Raw genomic sequence first — 20,316 nt, forward strand, 5'->3', positions numbered from 1 at the left:
CAGGAGCCCCTCTGCCAATACCACCTGCTCACACAGGCAAAGCCGACAGAACCAAAGTGCAATGTGAGGCATCTCCCTTTGGCAGCTGTTTTCCAAGCAACATGTAGTCCATATATATTTTATACAAGATTCACTTAAAAAATCAATAAAAGTTGAGACTAGACATTTCAAACTGTAAATGGCAATGCCACATACTCCTGGTATAAGCGTGGGCAAAACGCGGAGCCTCTCAGGTGTTTACTGCTTCCATCTGTTTAATAAGACAATGGGAGTTACTTTCTAGAGCTGCTCTGAAGAATATAAGGAGAGAATGCCTGTAAATGTCTTATTTTATTTTATATAGGCATTGTTTCTATATTCTTGACCACAGCGATTTCCCACCACTGTGTAGACTGTCGTCTCCACCAAGCCGGAAACATTGAGAGGGATGATAACCTTAAGAACGGGGAGGTTGAGGAAAAAGCAGCTCACGGGTTCTGCCAGCTAGGAGGTAAAGAGTGATGTCCCAGCCAGATGAGACCCACAATACGTACTTCCTGCAGGTGCTCCAAATACAAAGCAAGCTCGTTTGTCAAGCTAGGTCCCTTCCCTGTAGATGTATGCGGTACTCGGTTCCACCAGCTGATCTCCATAACGTCATAAGCAGCCACCCAAGATCTCAATTTGGGCGGTTAGACCTCAAATTCCGCACACTCAACCCTGTCCCCATCAACTCCAATTAACTATCTCTCTTGATGCTAATCCCAAATACCGATTTCCCCTACCTTTCCTCTTGTTTCCTCATGCATCTTTGGCAGCTTCCCATTTTGTTATTGTTGTTGTTATTTGTTTGATTTTGTTTTATAACAATGCTTAAATATGGCTGTGTCTTTTCCGTCTTTCCCCCTCTAATCTGTCTTTCATGCTGATACACAGTGGTCCTGAAAATACATGGCTGATTGGGTATCTCTTTCCTGTTTAGTCTCCTCGAAACGGTCTTTAGTGTAGAACTCTGCTTGCTTATATAGCATCCAAGAATGTTGGAGCTGCCATCTGTGAAACGCCAGAACAGTGCCCTACACTCTAAGTACATACGAGTGTCTGCTAGTTATTTTTAAACAGCCTCGTATTTTCCACTTTCCTTTCACTGTGGGAAAGGGTCAGTCCTCTGGTATCTGCTCTCATGCTTTCCCAAGCACATTGCGCTTTTATGCATCACACACACACACACACACACATACACACACACACACGTGCGCACTTCCAGTTTTTAGATGACCTGGTTGCTCCTATTTCTATGTGAGCTCCTATTTGGTACACTCTGCCTCCCCCAGTCCCTTCCATAGACCATACTTAATTTCGTTCAACTCTGTGTGACCTCTAAATGCCTGGACTGCTTCCTCAGTTGTAACCACCACAGTGGACTGTGCTTTGCTTCTATATTGCCTTGCTCTCACAGGTGGTAAGCTTGTCGAACGAAGGGATTCTCTTTTATTTATTCCAAGCTCCTGACTAATTGCGCAGTGAGTACCTTGTTAAGTATTTGTTAAGTAAGTAAGACTTTTGTTTGTTTGTTTTTGTTTTAGTTTTAGACAGGATCTTTCTATATATATAGCCCTGGATGTCCTGGTATTCACTATGTAGAACAGGCTAGCCTCAAACTCACAGTTATCTGCCTGCCTCTGCCGGGAGTGCTGAAATTAAAGGTGTGTGCTGCCATATCTGGTAAGACTTTAAAAAAAAAAAAACAAACAAACGGGCCAGGCCACGGTGGCACACACCTTTAATCCCAGCACTCAGGAGGCAGAGCCAGGAGGATCTCTGTGTAGTTTTGGTGCCTGTCCTGGATCTCGCTCTGTAGACAAGCCTGGCCTCGAACTACACAGAGAAACCCTGTCTCAAAACAAACAAACAAACAAAACAAACGAAAAACCCCAAAACACATGAAAAGTGTAAGTTACAACAGGTAAAAGTATAATTAGGAATATTTTATGATAAGAAAGAAATTCTCATTTAAGTAGAAAAAGAAAGTTTATTGAAAGTCTGCAGAGCATCAGTTGATCTTGTAAGCAGGCCAAGGCACAGCAGAAAGTATTCAGTTAAAGGAGCCTGGCCTTTGAACCAATGATACCTCATGGTTTCTTGAGGGTAATCTTTGTCTACATCGGGGTCAAGTGGGAGGAATTTCATTCCACTTTGCACACATTTCCCTGTTGCCTCGGTGAAGACTGAGGATCGGAAGGTCCTTCAGCTCCGAGAAAGTCTCTCCTGTTAGTCTCTACCTAGCTAAGCGCCCGGGCACCAGCATCACCTTGCGGAGCACTTGCCCGGTGGCGGCGGCGGCGGCGGCGGCGGCGGGGGCCCGGTCCCCGCTCGCCCCTCCCGGCGGTCACGTGCACGAGGATGCGAAGCCCGCTCGCCACCCTCCCGCCGACCCGCTCCTCCTCCTCCTCCTCCTCCTCCCGCTGAAGCTGTGCACCACAGACAGCGCGAGGGGGAGCGAGCGAGCGGGCGCGGTCGGGTTCCGCAGCCCTGGCGCCCGCCGCCGCCCGCAGCCCCGCAATATGCCTCCGTGGCCCGCTGGCTCTCGGCCATGGCGAGGCTCTGCCGGCGCATCCCCTGCGCCCTGCTCCTCGGCCTGGCCGCGGTGCTGCTGAAGGCGCGGCTGGTCCCCGCGGCCGCCAGAGCCGAACTCAGCCGCTCCGACCTCAGCCTCATCCAGCAGCAGCAACAGCAGCAGCAACAGCAAAAGCAGCGGGAGGAGGCGGAGGAGGAGAGGCCAGAGGTGCCTGGGGCATCCTCTACTTTGCCGGTTCCAGGTAGGTCCCAGCAGCCCGGCCCTGCTTTGCATCTGTGCCAGCGATCTCGTCTGGCTTCGCGGGATTTTTAGCTCCTTCCCCATCTCCTCTTTGCCTATCCTTGCCGGTCCCTATCCCTCCGCATCTTTCCAGGTTGCCCGTCCGGCCTTTGGTTCTTTGCTCCGGTGGGAAATCTTCCCCGCAGAGCACTGCGGTGGGCTTGAGAAGGGTCGGGGACCGTAAAAGGAGAGGGGCAGGGGGAGTCAAGGTGGGTGCCTGCTTCCACTGATCTTTTCATTTTTTATTTATTTATTTTTTATTTTTCCCTCCCTTCTTTCTGTACACACACACACACACACACACACACACACACACGCTCTCAAATCCCTTTTGCATTCTGTTCTCTCCTCTCCTAGATACCGAGCAGTTTTGCCATATACACCCACACAGCTTTTGCACTGTTTCTCCCTGCCTGCTGTATTTAAATTTAGAACCGGAAAAAGAAATCTCGATTTATTTCATTCTATTTCTCTTCTTATCCCAGGAAAGGTTTAAAGCCGCTTGCAAAAAAAAAGGGGGGGGGCATTTGTTACAATAAGGTGAAAGAAAACAATGAAACAGGAGTTTGTAGTTGAAGGAAGGGATGAGGGAGGGAGACAGGTAAGCGTGGAGCGACGCTTTGCCCCTCCCCCTGAGGGGAATCTCCTTGTAGTGGAACTTAAAGGAGCCTTCTCCTGACACATTCGGTAGGGGCGATGAAATACGGGTGTAGTATATATGACCATTTCAGTCCCCTATTTTCTGTCTTCCCCTCCCCCAGTTAAAGCTCCTGGGTAAGCAAAGAGCTCGGCTATCCATTTAAATAGCCTTTACCCAGCCCCCAACCCAGTTAGTTACCTTCTACACTGTAGATTCTGCCTGGGTTTGGAAAGCAATAGGGATTTTTATTTTTATTTTTTTTTAAGCCACCAATTTTCTGACTAGTGGGCTGAGGTTTCACAAACCGAAGATGAGTGCTATTCTAACACTGATTTTTGTTTTAAAATCTGCCTAGTAACATGACAGAAGATGCTGAAAATGAAATTCTGTAGAATGGAATCAGCATCTTAGTTTATCTTGCTTGCTCATCTTCAGAGAGCAGTTCGGAGGCATGCCAGCTGTGATTCATGACACAGCCCCGATGATTTAATTTCTCGGAGTGCTTTGAGTATAGGATGAAATCACCACAGCGCGCAGGAGAAAGCTTGTGTTTCTGACACCCTCTTAAAACGATTAATAGCACTCAAAGGTGGCTAAAATGGAAAGACATGCAGTGTGTTTGGATCTTACTCAGTTTTTAGTACCTGAAAGTGTTGACACCATGGAGTGCACAAGGCTGGTGTTAGACATGGTAAATGTGGAGAAGTTGGAGATAGTGTTTTCATTACAAGAGAGAGTTCTTACATCAGCAGTGCAGTAGAAGTCTGGGAGAGTATTGATGAGTTTCATGGTTTCTGATGTTTGGGTCTTTTAGGAATATTAGTGAAATGGGTTTGATTACCATAACATAATGTGGTCCAATGAGGGTTATGAATAACTGCAATAATTTGAAAACTTTGTATTTAGAGTGAAAGTTAAACTTTTTGTTTTCTGATATTTATGAGAGGTATTTGGAAAAGATGATTATTTGGAAAGCTAGCAATCCCTGTTTTATTTAGCTTTATTGAGATAAAGGATCTGCTGCCCAGGAGTTCACACTGAGGTCTGAAGAGTAGCATGGCTCTTTTGTCTTTCTCAAACACTGTAAACCCCAGTCCAGCAGCAAACAAGTGCAACCCAGTAGATTACAGTCAGTTAGCCCATATACAAATGAAGTTAAAATGTCCCCTGAGCTCATTGTGATCTCCACAGTGAATGGGTCCTATTTCAACCTTTGTTCTTTACCCAGATAAACATTTCTATAAAACTATTAAGTGGGAGAATGGCCTATGCTCAGCTCATACAGTTGTGTGGAGGAAACTGGTCCCTTTGGTTTCTACCTTCCTGCAGTGCTTGTCCTGGCTCTCCAGGATAGCCACACTGCCCAAATGTTTCTTTCATTTGTAGGGGGTTCAGGGGCCAAACTTCTGCACTTCCTGTTTTCTCTGCACGGAGTTCTGAAACTTAAGTGGGGGGGCATGCATGCTAACTCCTAATCTGCAGCCTCTTCTGCCTTGGTTGATCCCCACCCCACGCCTACCCTTCTTTTTAATTTTAAAAGTATTTATTTATTTATTATTTATTTATGTGTGTATGTCTATGGGTGTGGGGGTGTAGGTGTCATGATTGGGGAGTCGAGGGGACAACTTAAAGAGCTGGTTCTCCTTCCACCACATGGGCCCTGGGACTCGAACTCAGGTCATCAGGCTTGGTGGCAATCCCTTGACCTGCTGAGCCATCTCACAGGCCATCCTCAGTAAGCCCATGAGGGCATAGACTTTGCTGCGGTCACTGATGTATTTCTGTCACCTAGAGATCACTTGGTATGTCTAGACACTCATCTGTTTGTGGGTGAGTGAGTGAAGAGGTGGATGAAGAGGCTGGCATCAGGGGACACTCATTTCCCAAGTGTTTGTTGAATATTTAACATCTTATGAAATTCTTCATTAGAATTTGTATAAAAATAAATGTTCTATGGAAAGACTTGTAAGTATAGATGATAAAGGATATATCTTGGATCTTTAGCGTTCACTATTTCCAGTGTTTGTTTTAGTTTGTCTACCTGGAACTAATTGATACTGATACTTGAGGCAATTACTAGACTCTGTCAAGAAGATTCTGAACCTGAGTGCACTTATAATCCCCTTGTGACCTAGGTGGCATTAATGTATTACATCTTTAAATAGTTGTGGCTGAGCCTGATCTGTTCTCTGCCGCTGTGTGACACTTCTCATGCCTTGGACATGGAATGCGAAAACTACAGAATTTTCCTCAGGCAAAATTTAGAAAACTAAGACACATTGAGTGATGTATGACTGAGCAGAGAAATTGACCATCGGCCTTGGTAGTTATTCCCTACAGTTTACTCTTCTGAAAATTTCTCTGTGTTGTTGAGAAATAAGAAAGGTTAAAAAAAAACCACGAATATATTACTTTTAAAAATTAGGATTTAAAAAAGTATGGTTCTATTTTCTCATTAACTTATAGAATATTGTCTTTAGAGAGTGATAAGGAGAAAGGCCAAATTTGGGATCTGTCAGGTCCCTTTGTTTCTCTAGCATGTGCAGAAGTCCTCATCTCCCCATCTGTGCTAGTGTTTGCTAGAAATAGATATTTGAGGGGCTACCAAAGAATTAATTTGGGAGCTGGTGGTAGTTGAGTCAGCGATATCATATTCACTCTGATGGCCCATTAGGCAGGAGACATGTGGAGCTGGAGGCACGGGGAACTGAGAAAATAATGAGTGGCATTAAAATTCCCCAGGAGAATGTCTTTGGCACATAGAGTCATGAAAAGCTTAATTTTTACGGTCTGAAAAATTTTAATCATGTGTTTATATCTATGTAAATAATTTTGAAAAATGCTGAATATATATAAAATAAACAGATAGTGTGATAGACTGTACCAGTCACTTGGTTTCACGATTCTGCCATTATTGTTTCACTCATCCATCTAACCATTTGCAATTCATGGGTTTCTTTTCCTTCTTTCTTTCTTTCTTTCTTTCTTTCTTTCTTTCTTACTTTCTTTCTTTCTTTCTTTCTTTCTTTCTTTCTTTCTTTTTTTTGTATAGTTCTTTTTTGTGGGGATGCGTGCACATATGTAAATGTACATGTTACTGTGTTCTTTTGATAGACAGGTTTTTACATCTAACCAGTACCGCTCTGGGCATGCAGTGTTTATATCACGGTGAGAAGTTCTTCTTCACCCCCTTCCCAGGCTATCCCTGCCCTTCACTCAGAGTTCAGTGCTGTTTTGATTGTCTTCATTGCAGTTTAGTTATGCATTTTCTAGAACTTCAAATGTGGGTTCTCATATCATGTGACCCTTTGTGTTCAGCTTCTCTAGCTTGGAATAATTTTTATTAACTTCATTAATTTTCTAGCACATTAGTAACTTACTTCTCTTTACTGATGAGTAGTGTTCCATATTGAGAATTGCACCGGTTCCGTTTAGTGCTTCTTTTGTTATGATTGTTCAGATTGTTTCTGGTGACGGAGGCTGCTACCATCCTTAAAGCTTTATGTGAACATGCTTTTTATATATCCTGCATAAGTGCCTAGGAGTGGAATTGCTGGGTCAAATGGTGTACTTTAACATTTGAATATTACCCAGTAGTCTATGTAGCTGGGACCTATATCACTTAATCTAACGATCAATTAAATTACAGAATTATGCTTTTTCTTGACTTGAAATGATTTTTGTATGAAAAGTGTACAGGGCCTATCTACAGTACTCAGTATGATATTCTGACACACATAATGGAATAGTTATTATAGTAAAGCACTGTAAATGTCCATCTTCACCTTGAAGTTACCAAAAATGTATTCTTAGCAAATTTCCATCATATAACACAGCGTGGTAACTCTCAACATTGTAATTCCTTATTACCTATATTTGATTTGCTTGCTCAGTCTACATATTTGCAACTTTGTACCCTTGTCCTGTGCCTTTCCTTTGTCTTGGTAGTCATTGTTTTTCTCCTTATTTTAATCTGCTGTCTGTGAAAACATGTTTATTTACTTTTTGTGATCAAGGAATTTGAAAAATCAGTAGGAAAAGTAAGATTAGAAATTGTTCCATTTGGAAGTACTCATGCTTTAGAGGCCATATTCCCAGATGGATGATTATGATTTCTTTCCAGGATTTTAACAACCAAAGGGAACATTTAGTGGATGCTGATTACAGGTTGAAAAAACACATGTCATTGTGTTGAATTTGAGTCCAGTTGGTTTTGTGGTGGTTTTTTACAATGTTCTTAATGTGACTCAGTAGAAACTGTACCAAATATTTTTCTGAAACAAAACTCTTCCCTCAAGAATACAAATATTGAGCTTGATTCTCTTTCAAAGTTCTGTCTGACTGGGTCAGCCACAGTATTATTGTCATCCATTTGCTTGGCCTAGTGTGATGTTTAATTTTCTTTTGTCCAAATTGCCTTAGCTAGAAAATGAGTGCCGTGTTTTCCATCTATAGTCGATAGAATTTGTGTTTTGGAACATTTACCTCCCTAGAAGATTCTAAAAACCATGAAAGCTCAGCATTTAAGTGTTTAATTGATACATAAGCTAGACAAACAGCTTCAGTTTGGGGCCAAATGGTTGTGGCACACACCTTTAATCCCAGCACTCTGGAAGCAGGGCAGGTGGCTCTCTGAGTTTGGCTAGCCTGGTCTATAGAGGAGTTCCAAGGATACACAGAAAAAACCCTGCTTCAAAAACACAAAACAAAACAAAACAAAAGATTTCTGTTTGGGGATGCCTTTTGAATTGGCCTTTTGTGAAGAAATAATCTGTATGTCCAAGACGTTAGATTTCTATACATATTGCTTTTCATGGTTGTTCATATTGTTATTAGGCTGTATTCTTGGGCATAAAATGAGTGAAGGATTCCAAATGCTGCTTCATGGAGAGCAGTGGATGCTGAGGAAGTAGCAGTCACTCTCCATCATTTCCAACGTGTCAAACTCTCCTCAGTACCTAATGAACCAAAGCGAGCTAGCCCCAGTAATGCATAAGGCCTTTCAGAACCTCGAGTTCACAAAGGAAGGTCTCTACGTTAAGGTTTTACATCTTACACAGATTTGGAATTAATTTCATTTATAAATGAGATTTCAGTTTCTTTTTAACATGTCCCCCCAAGTAAATTTCTATGTTTTATAGTCCTGGAGGGAATCACTTAAAATTTAGATAAATTTTTGTCAGTAGCAATGTCTATTCTTTAGTATAGACTTTGAGACTTCAGTAAAAAAATGTTGCTTATACAATTTATTATTTTTATTTAATTTCCCCTCCTTTAAAGATTGTATCTGTTTGTGTACCTCAGGATGGCTTTGAATTTATAATTTTCATGCTTCAGCCTCTTTAGTGCTGGGATTATTAGTGCATGCACCACCACTCTTGACTTAATGGACATATTTTAAATTCATTTGTTCTGCTGAAATTTAGAGTACTTACTGGGCCAAGCCAATTATCATTCCTTTGTATGGACCTCAAAGCTGGGTAATCCCTTGGGTAGCTGGAAGTCTGTAGATGTGCCTGGCTTTAACTAGGGGCTCAGGGTGAGAAGGCCAGGCTTACAGCGGAGCTTCCTGCTCTAGGTGTATCACAGGCTTCCATGCTTCGACCTCTCTGTGTTGCTATTCCAAAGATCTGTTGCTGTCATTGTTTGTCTGTTTTGTAATAGGGATGTGACTAACAAATCAGAGGGCTAAACAGATGATTTATTGTCCTTAACCACGTTGATTGTACTCAGAGGCTGGCCGGAGAATGCAGACACCCCGGCTCTTGTGATGCCTGCCACTTCTGCCTGCTCCCTTGTTTCTCGGGAAACAGTCCAAATTAAGTTATCTGAATGTGGCTCAGGATGGTTAAATGGGTTATGTTTCTTCAAAAACATAAATACATGCTCCATGTCTTCCACATTTGCACGAATAGGATTGGTTGATAAATGTCTGGGTGACCAAGGCAGGGTGTGCAGGGTTACCAAAGGAGTGCCTACTGACTGTGAAAGTGAAATAGAGAGAGACCCTGCAAGGGGCGGGGAAACAGCAGCCCACATGACAAGCACATTCAGCTAAAGCACAACAAACTATATATGGTTTAATAATAAAACGTGTGCTGTGAAATAAAAATTGTGAGTAATTAAATATGTGGGGTACTACTAAGTTGTGGTGGCTGGCCTTGAATTTGTAATCTTCCTACTTTAACTTCCCGAGTAGCTGAGATTATAGTTATAGGCTTGTATGTGTGGCTCAGTGTTTCTTTGTGTTAATTAGAGTTCAACTTTTATTATAATTATAGATGAGAAAACTATAGTAATGCATGAAATAACTAATCCTTTTAAAATTTCATTTACAGTGAGGCAGTGTCTAAATTTTAAAACACGTAATTAAAAAATCAGAAGTGTTGCCATTGTAGGTGGTACCTGGGTCTGTGCAAGTGTTTTGGGAACCAGGGCCTCTTGGACTAGAATGAAAATGATCTTGTCTTAAGGGATTTTTTTCTGGAGATGTTTGAAAAGTGAATAATGGGAGCTAAAACAGGTCATTCAAAGAAACTGTATCACCAGCTATTTACCAAATCCAATAAAGCTGTCCATTAATGATAATCTAATTCTTAGAAAATATGAGAGAATGAGTTTTCATCGTAATTTAAACATTTGTTGCCACCTGGTTCAAATTTGTGAATTAGAAGAACATGAGTTTCAAAATTGTTTCTCTGCTATAGCACTTCCACTAGGGAGGAGGTCTCGAGACTCAAGAAACTTATCAAATGTAGGAAGTAAGCTAAGTGTATATCTGAGAGGTCATACAATTCATTGTGACCATTTTGTGACTTCACTGACCACCCCTCCACCACCACCAGTAGGAAAGCACTCTCCATCATGAATCCTTGTATATGTGAAGGAGTTTTTGCCCCTCCTACCTCATCCTGCAGGGCTTCTAAGCAGCCAGTGGAAAGATATGGAGGGCTCTTGAGAACCCTAAGAGAGACACATCATCATTATCAGCTAGTGTTCAGTGTCTATGAGATTTTTAAGAAAATCCTTAGTCCCCAAAGTTTAAGAAAACTTTGCCTGGTTAGTTAAACATTTCTAAATGGACTAATTGGGAAAAAAACAAAGGAATTATTCAGACTGAAATGATTTTTTTTTGTGTTTTCTTAATGTGATTTTTCTTTTAATTTTTGTGTAAATTATGGTGGGTACAATTATGATGCTTGACAGGAATATAAGCAATTCTTCCAGGAAGCCTAAAAACAGCAATTTCTTGGGACTTAGCCCTGTGGCCAGTTCTTTCAGGGTTGGCTTTTCAATTCTGTTTGCACAGTGACTACCAGTACACAATACCCTTTTGATAAATCATATGACTTTGAATTGTTTTACATATAGGTTCTGTTATGCAGTAAGCATACATATACCCCAAAACCTGTTACTTTGGCAAACAGCTATAAAATCCATCACTTGGCTATTCCACAGGAGGACGGAGTCACTGAGATGGAGGGAATGACCTTCATCCAAGCTGTGATGATACTCTCATCTTTGGGTTCTGCCACACCTGAGTCTAAGCCTTAAGCTGTTCTAGCAAATAAGGGCTCACCCTGGGAGTCAGAAGCTCCCAAAGAAGGCTTTTATGAAACAATACTTAATGTATTAAACTTTGGTCTTTAAACAATTTACAGGTCAAAGTAGTAACTTCAGCCTGCAAAGATTTAAATCTTGTGATTTAACTATCAGTTTTCATTGCCAACACCACATCAGGCTTTGGAACTAATACCATCTTTAAATTCAGTTGAACATATTTTTCTTACTTTTTTTCATTCACGCCTTTTCTGCTTTCAGGAATAACTAATGGATTTGGGATTTGGAAAAGCTAGTGCTGTGAAGAATGAAAGGACTCTGGCAGCTGCCTCTGTTTTTAGGACTTTATCTATCTTGTAGCAATTATTCCTGCATTTGAAAACCCAGACAGGGAAATGCAAAGATTCAACAAGTATATGTTGAGACCCCCTCAAACTGCAGTTACAGGGAAGAATGTGGCAGGACAGACATGGAGGTCGCAAGGATGGAGATATCTATCCCTGACAAATCTTGGGGCTTGTGGCCATTTCACTTCCTGTGATTTCTGTGTGTAAGGACTCCTGCTGGGACCGTGTGGGCCCAGCATACATGTGGTGGCTCCGGCACAGGTTTGACAAAGGCAGAGGAAAATGTCTTGACTCAGTTTCTCCCCTTATTCTTCCCGTATCAGCACTCCTTACCAGAAATGCAGTAGAAAATCTGTAATTCTTGAACAACAACCTAATGATTACATTAAAAATTGCATTTACACATTAGTATTACCATAAAAAGTTGCTGACATTGTCATATATGCTCACTAAATAGATTTATATTTGACAACAAAAATCAGTGGGTTTTTTCCATTTGATTACTATTTTTGGCTCTTAATTTTTCTGTCATGAGGTGACTTCATGTACTGCAGTGTCTTTAAATGCCAGCTAGATGCTAAGATTCCCCTGAGCTCTTCACGTGGAGATATAATGGGCATTTCTGCTTCATTATGTATGAGACTGGAGTTTAAGTTTTCCACCACACCATGCAGAATCGACATCTGCCTCACATTTCTTACAACAAAACAAAACAAACAAACACCCAGTGCTGGAGCTGGCATGGAGGCCTATGTCTGTAATTACAGCATTTGGGGGTGGAGGGGTGGGGCAGAGGCAGAAGAAAGAAGAGATTGAGAAGAGTTTGGGCTACATGAGGTCTTGTCTCAAAAACAAACAGAAGTCCTAACTAACCAACCAACCAACTAACCAAACAAACAATCCAACTTCCAAACCAAAGATCAAAACCAGTATTAGATATCAAGCCCAGAGCCGTCATGCACGCTAGCTCTGTACTCTACACTGAGTTATATCCCCAGCCCTAAATATTTTCATTTTGAAACCAACTTCCCAAGTTGCTACTATTTGCCAGGTACCGTGTGAGCTACCTGCGTTACTTACTTGTCTTGTCATTAACAGACACAGTATAAGGAAGGAAGGGCTTGCTCTGGTCCCCAGTTCAGTCACACGACCTTGAAGCACAGCCTGTTATGTCCCTGTAGACCAGGGAGCGGAGAGGATGGGCTAGAAGCAGGGTGAACCTCAAATGAGAAACATGAGGGTCCCTTCTTCCAAAATGACTCGAGTTTGTGTCAAGTTGACATAAAACTAGCCAGCACATTAACATACAGTAGAAAACTTCCCTTTGCTGGTAAAAGCATGGGGGTGTCATGGCCTTGACCAAATGTTGTTCTATTCTTACTTAGCATGTCAGTTCTCCACATAACTTAACAGAGATGGGGTGTGTCTTGACATCTGTTAAAGCCTTCCTCTCTTGTCCCTCTGTGGCATGTGCCAGCCTGCTGACCCTCATGAAAGCATGTAAACGTGCTTTCTTTCCCAGTCAGCAGCTCCAGACTTTGTGACTTCATGTTGTTATGTTATCTGAATGGAGACTTCTACAAAATACAAGTTTCTGCATAGCGATCGCCTCTTTCTGCTGAATGAGGAAGCTCTTGAGGCTTATGATGCATCAGGACTCTATTCATGAGTCCTGGTATCAGGTGAGGCTAGAAGTGTGTTCACAGCCAGAAGCCACATAGCTGGAAATTCCCAATGCTGAAGAAAAGGTATCAAACTGACTATAAGCTGTATACCTTGATATATATTTTTCCTATATATAGCATGCATTTTATTCAATTATCTGTTTAAGACTATCTGGGGTCTGGATGATAAAATATGGCAGATGAGCTTTGTTATTATGAGGTTCACAGTTTAGAAAGGAACAGAAAGGTTTTATAGTTTTTCTTTTACCACTTCAGGCCTCTGGTAAAGCAGTTTCTACGTAAAAAAAAAAAAAAAAAAAAAAAAAAAGTCCATTAAATTCTGTAAATCTTCCAGGCTGGGAGAGCTGAGACATGAAGCAGGTGGCTTCCCGGGGAAGCATATGGACAGATTGTGGCTGTTCTCCCTCAGGCTGGGGCCCAGGATTCTCAGGGCACATGTATATAGTTTGTCGTCTTTTTGGGCTTTCAGAGACTGAGGGGAAAGTTATACCACATCACCCCAGTGACAGGGAGAACTATTATTTATAGCAGTAAATCAGTATAAATCTCTGCAATGGAAAGACACCATCTTAACCCCCTTAGACCTCTATTTCTACTGTTTCATTCATCACCCTCCCAGAGACTCAGAAATCATGAAGTCTGGGTTCTCCCCTGCAATTTAAATATATGGTCACTGTGGTTTTTGTGTCTGTTCCTGCTATTTTATTTGCTTAGCCATTTCCCCTGGCCAAATCCCGTTCCATCTGTTTGGACTCTGGTAATAATATATTAGGTCTCCCTATGTCTCTTCCTTCTAATTCAAACAACCTGGTGCCATGCAACTTCCCGGCTTTCTTTTCTTGAAGGATATAATTTCTAATATAAAAATGAAATTTTACCATATTGATACTATGTTATGTTAGAGGTCCCCATCTACCTGCTCCCCATGACTGTTTATAATGAATACTTGCAAATATGAGGGAAAATTGAGACAGAGTGATGGATATTCACATACACTATCAAGGTAGAGCACACGTTAAGATGTCACCATATTTACTTATCTCTATTACCCTCTATTTTTACTCTCTCTCTCTCTCTCTCTCTCTGACTCATGCAGCTTTGCAGGGTCATCTGAAAAACACATCTGAGTTTCATTCTGAAAATATTTAGCTTGCTTTCTTAATATCTAGTTAACTTTCAGCAGATAAGTTTTTAAATGAAACAATTTAAAAAACTTTGCAAAAAGAACTATGCAAACATCAGTGAAGAATAAAATACAACAAATGAATAAGTGAGTCTGATAGTCCATGGGTGTAGAGGATTGGTAAGATTCACTTTGATGTTACGTTGGTAAAGATGGCACATTTATATCTGCATGCCCACCCAGGATGGTAGCACAGTGTTATTTAAGGTAGTAGTGTTCTGGCTGTATTACTCTCTGCCACGCGTCCTATTTGTTTTCTTCTTTGGTCACTGTTTCACCAGTCACTGGCCGTTGTCCCCCTACCCTGTGTATGACTCTCATGGTGGATGTATACATGCTTATACAATTCTTTTCTGTCCCACCCTTCTGTCTATGCTGTCCCCATTGTTCCGTGTTTGTGATGGAGATTGGCGAGCCCATCCTTGGTCTTTACCCTGAAAGAGTCAGGTATGCTGTGAGCAGAAAAGAGGAAGGTCAGACACAGAAATGGACATCTCGTAGCAGTTAATGTCTGGCTACATGACTTCTATCCTTGGGGTTTGTTTGTGTAAAACACCTTCTTGGAGTCAACACGAGGATGGATTCTCATGTTTGCATCAGCAAATCCTGATGGGATTTGTATAGCTATTGGCCAAAGAGTCTTAACTAGTTCTATGTTGTTTCCCACACTGTCTTAAAGCCAGGCAGATTTAAGATCTGTTGACTTCCTCTTCCTTTTGGCACTATCCTGCTTCTTTCTCATCTCTGACTCCAGCAGAAGTCCACCTAAGTCGGCCTTCATCACATTTGCTGACTTTCAATGATCTCTCAACAAACCACTTAGACCCTTTATTGGATGAGTCTGTATCTGAAACATGGTGTTTAAATGTCCCCATTCTCAGTGTCTCATTATTCTTCCTTTAGAGTTTGTGAATTCCTTTAGACCATAAATATATTTATTCACCCATTTTGTATCCAACCATGTCTAACATTAGGTGGCTGAGAAGTATGCTGAGTGGGACTTATTGGTAATTGTCTGTCTGCTTGTTAGTGTGAGGATCTGAACTGTATTTCTATGGTCCTCTGCTACGTGAGAAGCACACCAATGTCTGCAAAATGCTTCTTAATTAGCAGAGTTTGTTTCAGATTTATGAGTTTAGGGCAAATGCTGATGGCATTATAATGAACTGAGAGATGAGTTCACTGAACCCATGAAACACTTTGAGATTGAGAATCGTCAGTCCCTTTGATATCAATATCTCAAAGTACCATTCTCAAGTCTAGAGCCCTTCTTGGGGAAGATTTTCCCCCCTCTGTTCTACATTCTTTTTGTTTCTTTTCACTTCAATTTTTTTTAATTCTTATAGCACTTAGTTTGTCACTTTTTGGTCCAAGCTGTGACCTCATGCCTCCTCACTCCTGTTCCCCCCTTGTTCTCACCTTCAGCATTTCCTCACTCTACAGGATTAATTTAGATGTCCTTAGAATTCTTTCTTCTAAACAGGAATCTTTGCATTTTTCTCCCTCCTCTCAAAATATTGTTCACGGGCCTCTGACACATAAGTCACATTTCTAAATATACACTGCAAAATTGGTATACTAATTTGTCCCCAATCATCACCAAATGAAAGGTTGATATTTGTGTGTATCACAAAAACATGACAAGGTTATGCTATTTTTTTTGAGCACTTTATGAAACTAAGTAGCTAATTATGTAACACTTTAGGGCTGTAAGGTTGGAGAGGGATGAAATAGGTAGATCTGAGCTTTTACGAAGTTGGAGGGTAGGAAGAGTAAGATGAGTTGAGGGTAGGAAGAGTCTCTGGGCTTGGGGTGTGAGGAGGCTGGGCTCTGCTAAGGTCAGAGCCAACCTTGGTCTTTGCACACTCCTGTAAGCTTCCATGTTTGACGGAGGTGACTGAGAAGTCATTCAGGGCTAAGCGATTTGGTGGTCAAACATGCACTTTGGTACTAAGACACAGGGAGTCCAGATTCTTATCTGTTCCCTTTTATAGGGTGTTTTTAGGTGAACTACAAACAAAGGTCTTTGAGTTGGAGATGTGGATGATGACAGTTTGTAGGCAGAATTGTGGTAGAGATGGCGTGTCTGACACCCAGGACTCAGTGGACACTCATCAAGTAATTACTACTACTGTTCTTTTTAAAGAGAGTTCATGCTGTAGCCCAGGCTGACCTTGAACTAGCAGCAACACTCCTCCTCCTGGGACTGCAGGAATGAGCCCTCACACTTGTCACTAGACCTACTAAGAATGATTTTTAGGAAATTATATATCATAGAAATATGACCATTTTATCTTACTGACTTTTATTCTATGATATTTTGTTAGAAAGGGTTGAATAAACTAAAGAGGAAATGTACCCATCTTATGTGATACTAGTTTTTTTTTTTTGTGTGTGTGTGTGTGTGTGTATGTGGTTTTGTTTTTCTATTCTAAAAGTGAATCTATGCTTCTGCTAAGAAGTGTTAAGGCATTTTATGAGATAAAATTATTTCTGTTTTTCTTTTTCAAACAACCTAGAAACAGTATCGTCTTTGAAACACTGCCTAAAGCAAACAAGGGAAATATATTGAACAGCAAAAAATTAGTGAGGTATTCATTCATCTGTGAGCTTCAGTTTTTCAGTATTCCATTGATCCCTTTTGTTTTGCTGAGAGAATAAATTGGCTCACAAGAAAGGCCGAGTCAAACAATGGTAGCTTGTCTTTCTTTTTTTTCCTGTCCAGGAAATCTTAGCTTGAGCTAACAGTATTTTCAGCATACAAATAAGCCAATTAAAGCTGCCCTGGTCCTTTGGAAAACTTATTGAAAAAGATGGCGTTTTAAATAAGAAAACCCCAGTGCTCAACAACCCTCCTTTGTCTCTCTGAATTTGGCATTGTTGGGTAGTTTCATTTGTTCACTAAAATGTGAGTCCTGAAACACTGACTTTAGAAAGCAATTCTGCTGGAAAGCAGATGAAATCCGCGCCCCCCCCCCCCCCCCCGAATACTTAACCTCAAAGGAGTAGTGAATTATGTTTCTCTCTAGTAATGTAGTCACTCTACAACAGAGAAGAGCATTAGCATCCTAATGGAGGCAGCCAATTGATTCCTATATTGATTAGATTGAGAAGACTGTGTTCTGTGAAATTTAAGGCTGATTGAATCCTAAAATTGTTATGGCAGGTGCATTTAAATAATTTAAACATATCATTTTAAACAAAATTCACAAGCAAAGCAGCATGCTAAGGCACTTTCCTTGAAATGAAAAACCACATGTTAAAAGTATTCACAATTTATTTATCGTTCATTCCATGTCTATAAGTAGGAAACAAAAGAAAGCCATGAGTTATTAAGGCCAAACAGGATTCCTCAGGAGTTTATTAAACGTTACTGTTTATAATATGGGTTTTCCAAATTAAAGGAATAAATCCAGTATGAGCTTAAAAGTTGGTAGGACAAAACCAAATAGGGGTGTCAGGATTTAGGAATCATTTTTAGTTCATTTTGGTTACGAGTGAAAACAGGTGACTCAGTCATGTTCTAGTTCAATGTCATGCTGGGTGCCTTTTAGATGTGAGTAAGACTATCTTAGGAGTTCATACAAAGAAATGGAATCACTGACTTATGTTGTCTGTATAATGTTTGTGTGTCTGAGGCTATCTACTTAATTCTCAAAAGAAGTTGTAGATCATGAAAATGGCCTTTGTCTACTAGTAATCAAAAAGTAGTCCCACGTCCTGCATTTCCTGGTTATTGTGACTGCGTGCTTTCTTTCATTTTGTCCTTTTTAGTGAGTTGTCCTTCTGCATTCCTTGTTTGTTCCTTCTGGGACTTTTCCCTCTTATTCCTGACGTTGTTGTTCTTTGGAACAGTAATCTTTTGGAGTGTCTGTGTTTTGCGTGTTGGTTTTTCCACTGTCTGATCAGGCTTTTAACACTGTCTTTTAGACTCTTTTGTGGCATTCTTTTGCATTTCACTTGAATCACATTTATTAATGACTGCGTTCTTGCTTAGTAATTCCTTACATAATGTCATAGGATAACATCCGCCAAAACAAATCAACCCTGCATTTAATCTTACAAAATTTTCTGTTCATATAAGTTCATAGTAAGTAAGTCTTAGCCAATCCAGAACTTATTTTGTGTAAGGCATGGGGTAGAAATAAAGTAAAATGATTTAAGCTCTTGAGCATCTTTAAACCTTTATATGTTGTATTTCTGGTTCTCGGTGAACCTCAAGAAACACTGGAAAGTTAAAAAGTATCCATCCCTTTTAATTATGTATTTATGTATTATGTATTTATTTAATTATGTATTATTATGTATTAATAATAATTAGTTATTTCTACCTTGTATGTCATCATTTTTATTTAAATATATATTCTAATCTCTTAAATTATTTATGGAGTAATTATTGCTTTAGAAAAGCCTTCAATATGAGCATGATCTGTGAGACAAACGATTTCATGCCATATATTACATTAGTGCGAGAGACTCAATACTCAGCTCAAGAGGTTAGTAAACTCATTTATTAATGAAAGGATGCTGTGTGTAGTATCCACTAAGACCTGAAACAAGATGATGTCTGTTAAATGAAGAGATCACCATTTAATACCAGAAAAACAAGCAAGACTCCCAAATTTGCTTATTTACCGATGTGGAGTGTGCTGCTGACCCATACAGTCTTTCTTGCCAGTTAAAAAACAGACTTTACAGTATTGTGTTAGCATTCTGGGACTGGATGCCTATTGGAGGGGTGGAAGTGTGATGGGAACAGCAGAATCCACTCTCTCAGTTTGGCTGGGTGGTCAGAGGGCTGTTGGCAGGGTGGGTCCATTCCTAACTTACTGATGCTCAGGTCCCTTGGCAGGTTAACCAATTTTCAGACCAGCGCTGTGGTTCTAAACCCATAGAACTGGCATACTGATTAATGTTTCATGCTTCTTCTTGTGCCTACCTATTACCATGGTTACAGAACATTCTGTCTTAGTACTGTGAAGATTTCTTTTATGTAGCATGATCTGTTTCCAGAATTGACTGATCCATAAATTTGACTATTTTATATTTTCTGCAGAGAGGCTATTATTCAGATTTGGGGGTAGTAAAAGGCAGTATGTCTGGTTTTGGGTGGATTTGCCTCTATACAGCTTTTGGCATGGCTTGAGTTGGGGGAACTACATTTACGTTCATATAATATTCTGTAATCTACTAGCTATTATGATATCATTTGATACTTCATTTGTTTATGTTTAAACAAAAATGAGATTTTATTTGTTTATTTATTTACTGGTTTTTCAAGACAGGGTCTCTTTATATAGCACTGGCTGTCCTGAAACTATCACTATGTAGACCAGGCTGGCCTTGAATTCACAGAGATCTGCCTGAGTCTGCCTTCCGAATGCTGGGATTAAAGGTGTGTGCCACCACCACACAGCTTAAAACAAGATTTTCTGAAACTGGGGAATACTATATGCACTACTCTGTAGCTATGAGATACTGAACAACAATACCGACAATTTTTTTGTCTTGTTAAAATTGGAGATAATACCTAAAGTATTGGTGAGACTTAAAATAACCTGATAACGTTTGCCTAGAATACTTCCCGGTGGTGGTGCTTCTTGCTTAGTCAATGTGTATTGACTAAATAAATCTTCACTTTAAATTAGACTTTTTCTGTCCACTTCATCCTTGATCAATTCAAAGAATGTTAAATGAACAGCTCATTTTATTCTTAATAGAGGTGATGAAAGCAAACCAAGTGTTTCTTTCAGTCGCAAATGTGGATCATGGATCAGCATTTGCCATAACATTTAGTAAGCATCACCACGACTATTATGTGAATTATATTATATCAAATATTATATCAAAGTTTTGTTGGAGTTGTTTAGTTTTGTAGAAACAGTGTGTTCTGAGGCTCCCATAACAGGGGCCGAGTTCTCAGCCCCCTTTCCATTACCTGCTCAGTGCTCCTGGCTGAAGCCTGGCCCTCGGCTTCATTAGGACTGGTGTCTTTGCCCACCTGCCTAAAGTTCCCTCCCGTCTGGATAGCCTCTGCTTGCTAAAGTGAAGAGACTTCCTGACAA

The 20,316-nt window shown here is 40.6% G+C and overlaps 1 protein-coding gene across 1 annotated transcript in view; it reads left to right on the plus strand.

The window, feature by feature from the left end:
* The first annotated feature begins 2,376 nt into the window (after positions 1-2,376).
* Positions 2,377-20,316, plus strand: part of Fam171b (family with sequence similarity 171 member B) — a 52,220-nt gene continuing 34,280 nt past the window's right edge. The window contains exon 1 of the mRNA XM_006996798.4: positions 2,377-2,798. Coding sequence (XP_006996860.2) covers positions 2,573-2,798 — 226 coding nt within the window. The 5' untranslated portion in view covers positions 2,377-2,572. The remainder of the gene's footprint in view (positions 2,799-20,316) is intronic.

The sequence above is a fragment of the Peromyscus maniculatus genome, chromosome 4 (assembly GCF_049852395.1).
Source record: "Peromyscus maniculatus bairdii isolate BWxNUB_F1_BW_parent chromosome 4, HU_Pman_BW_mat_3.1, whole genome shotgun sequence".
In the NCBI taxonomy this organism is placed as follows: Eukaryota; Metazoa; Chordata; class Mammalia; order Rodentia; family Cricetidae; genus Peromyscus; species Peromyscus maniculatus.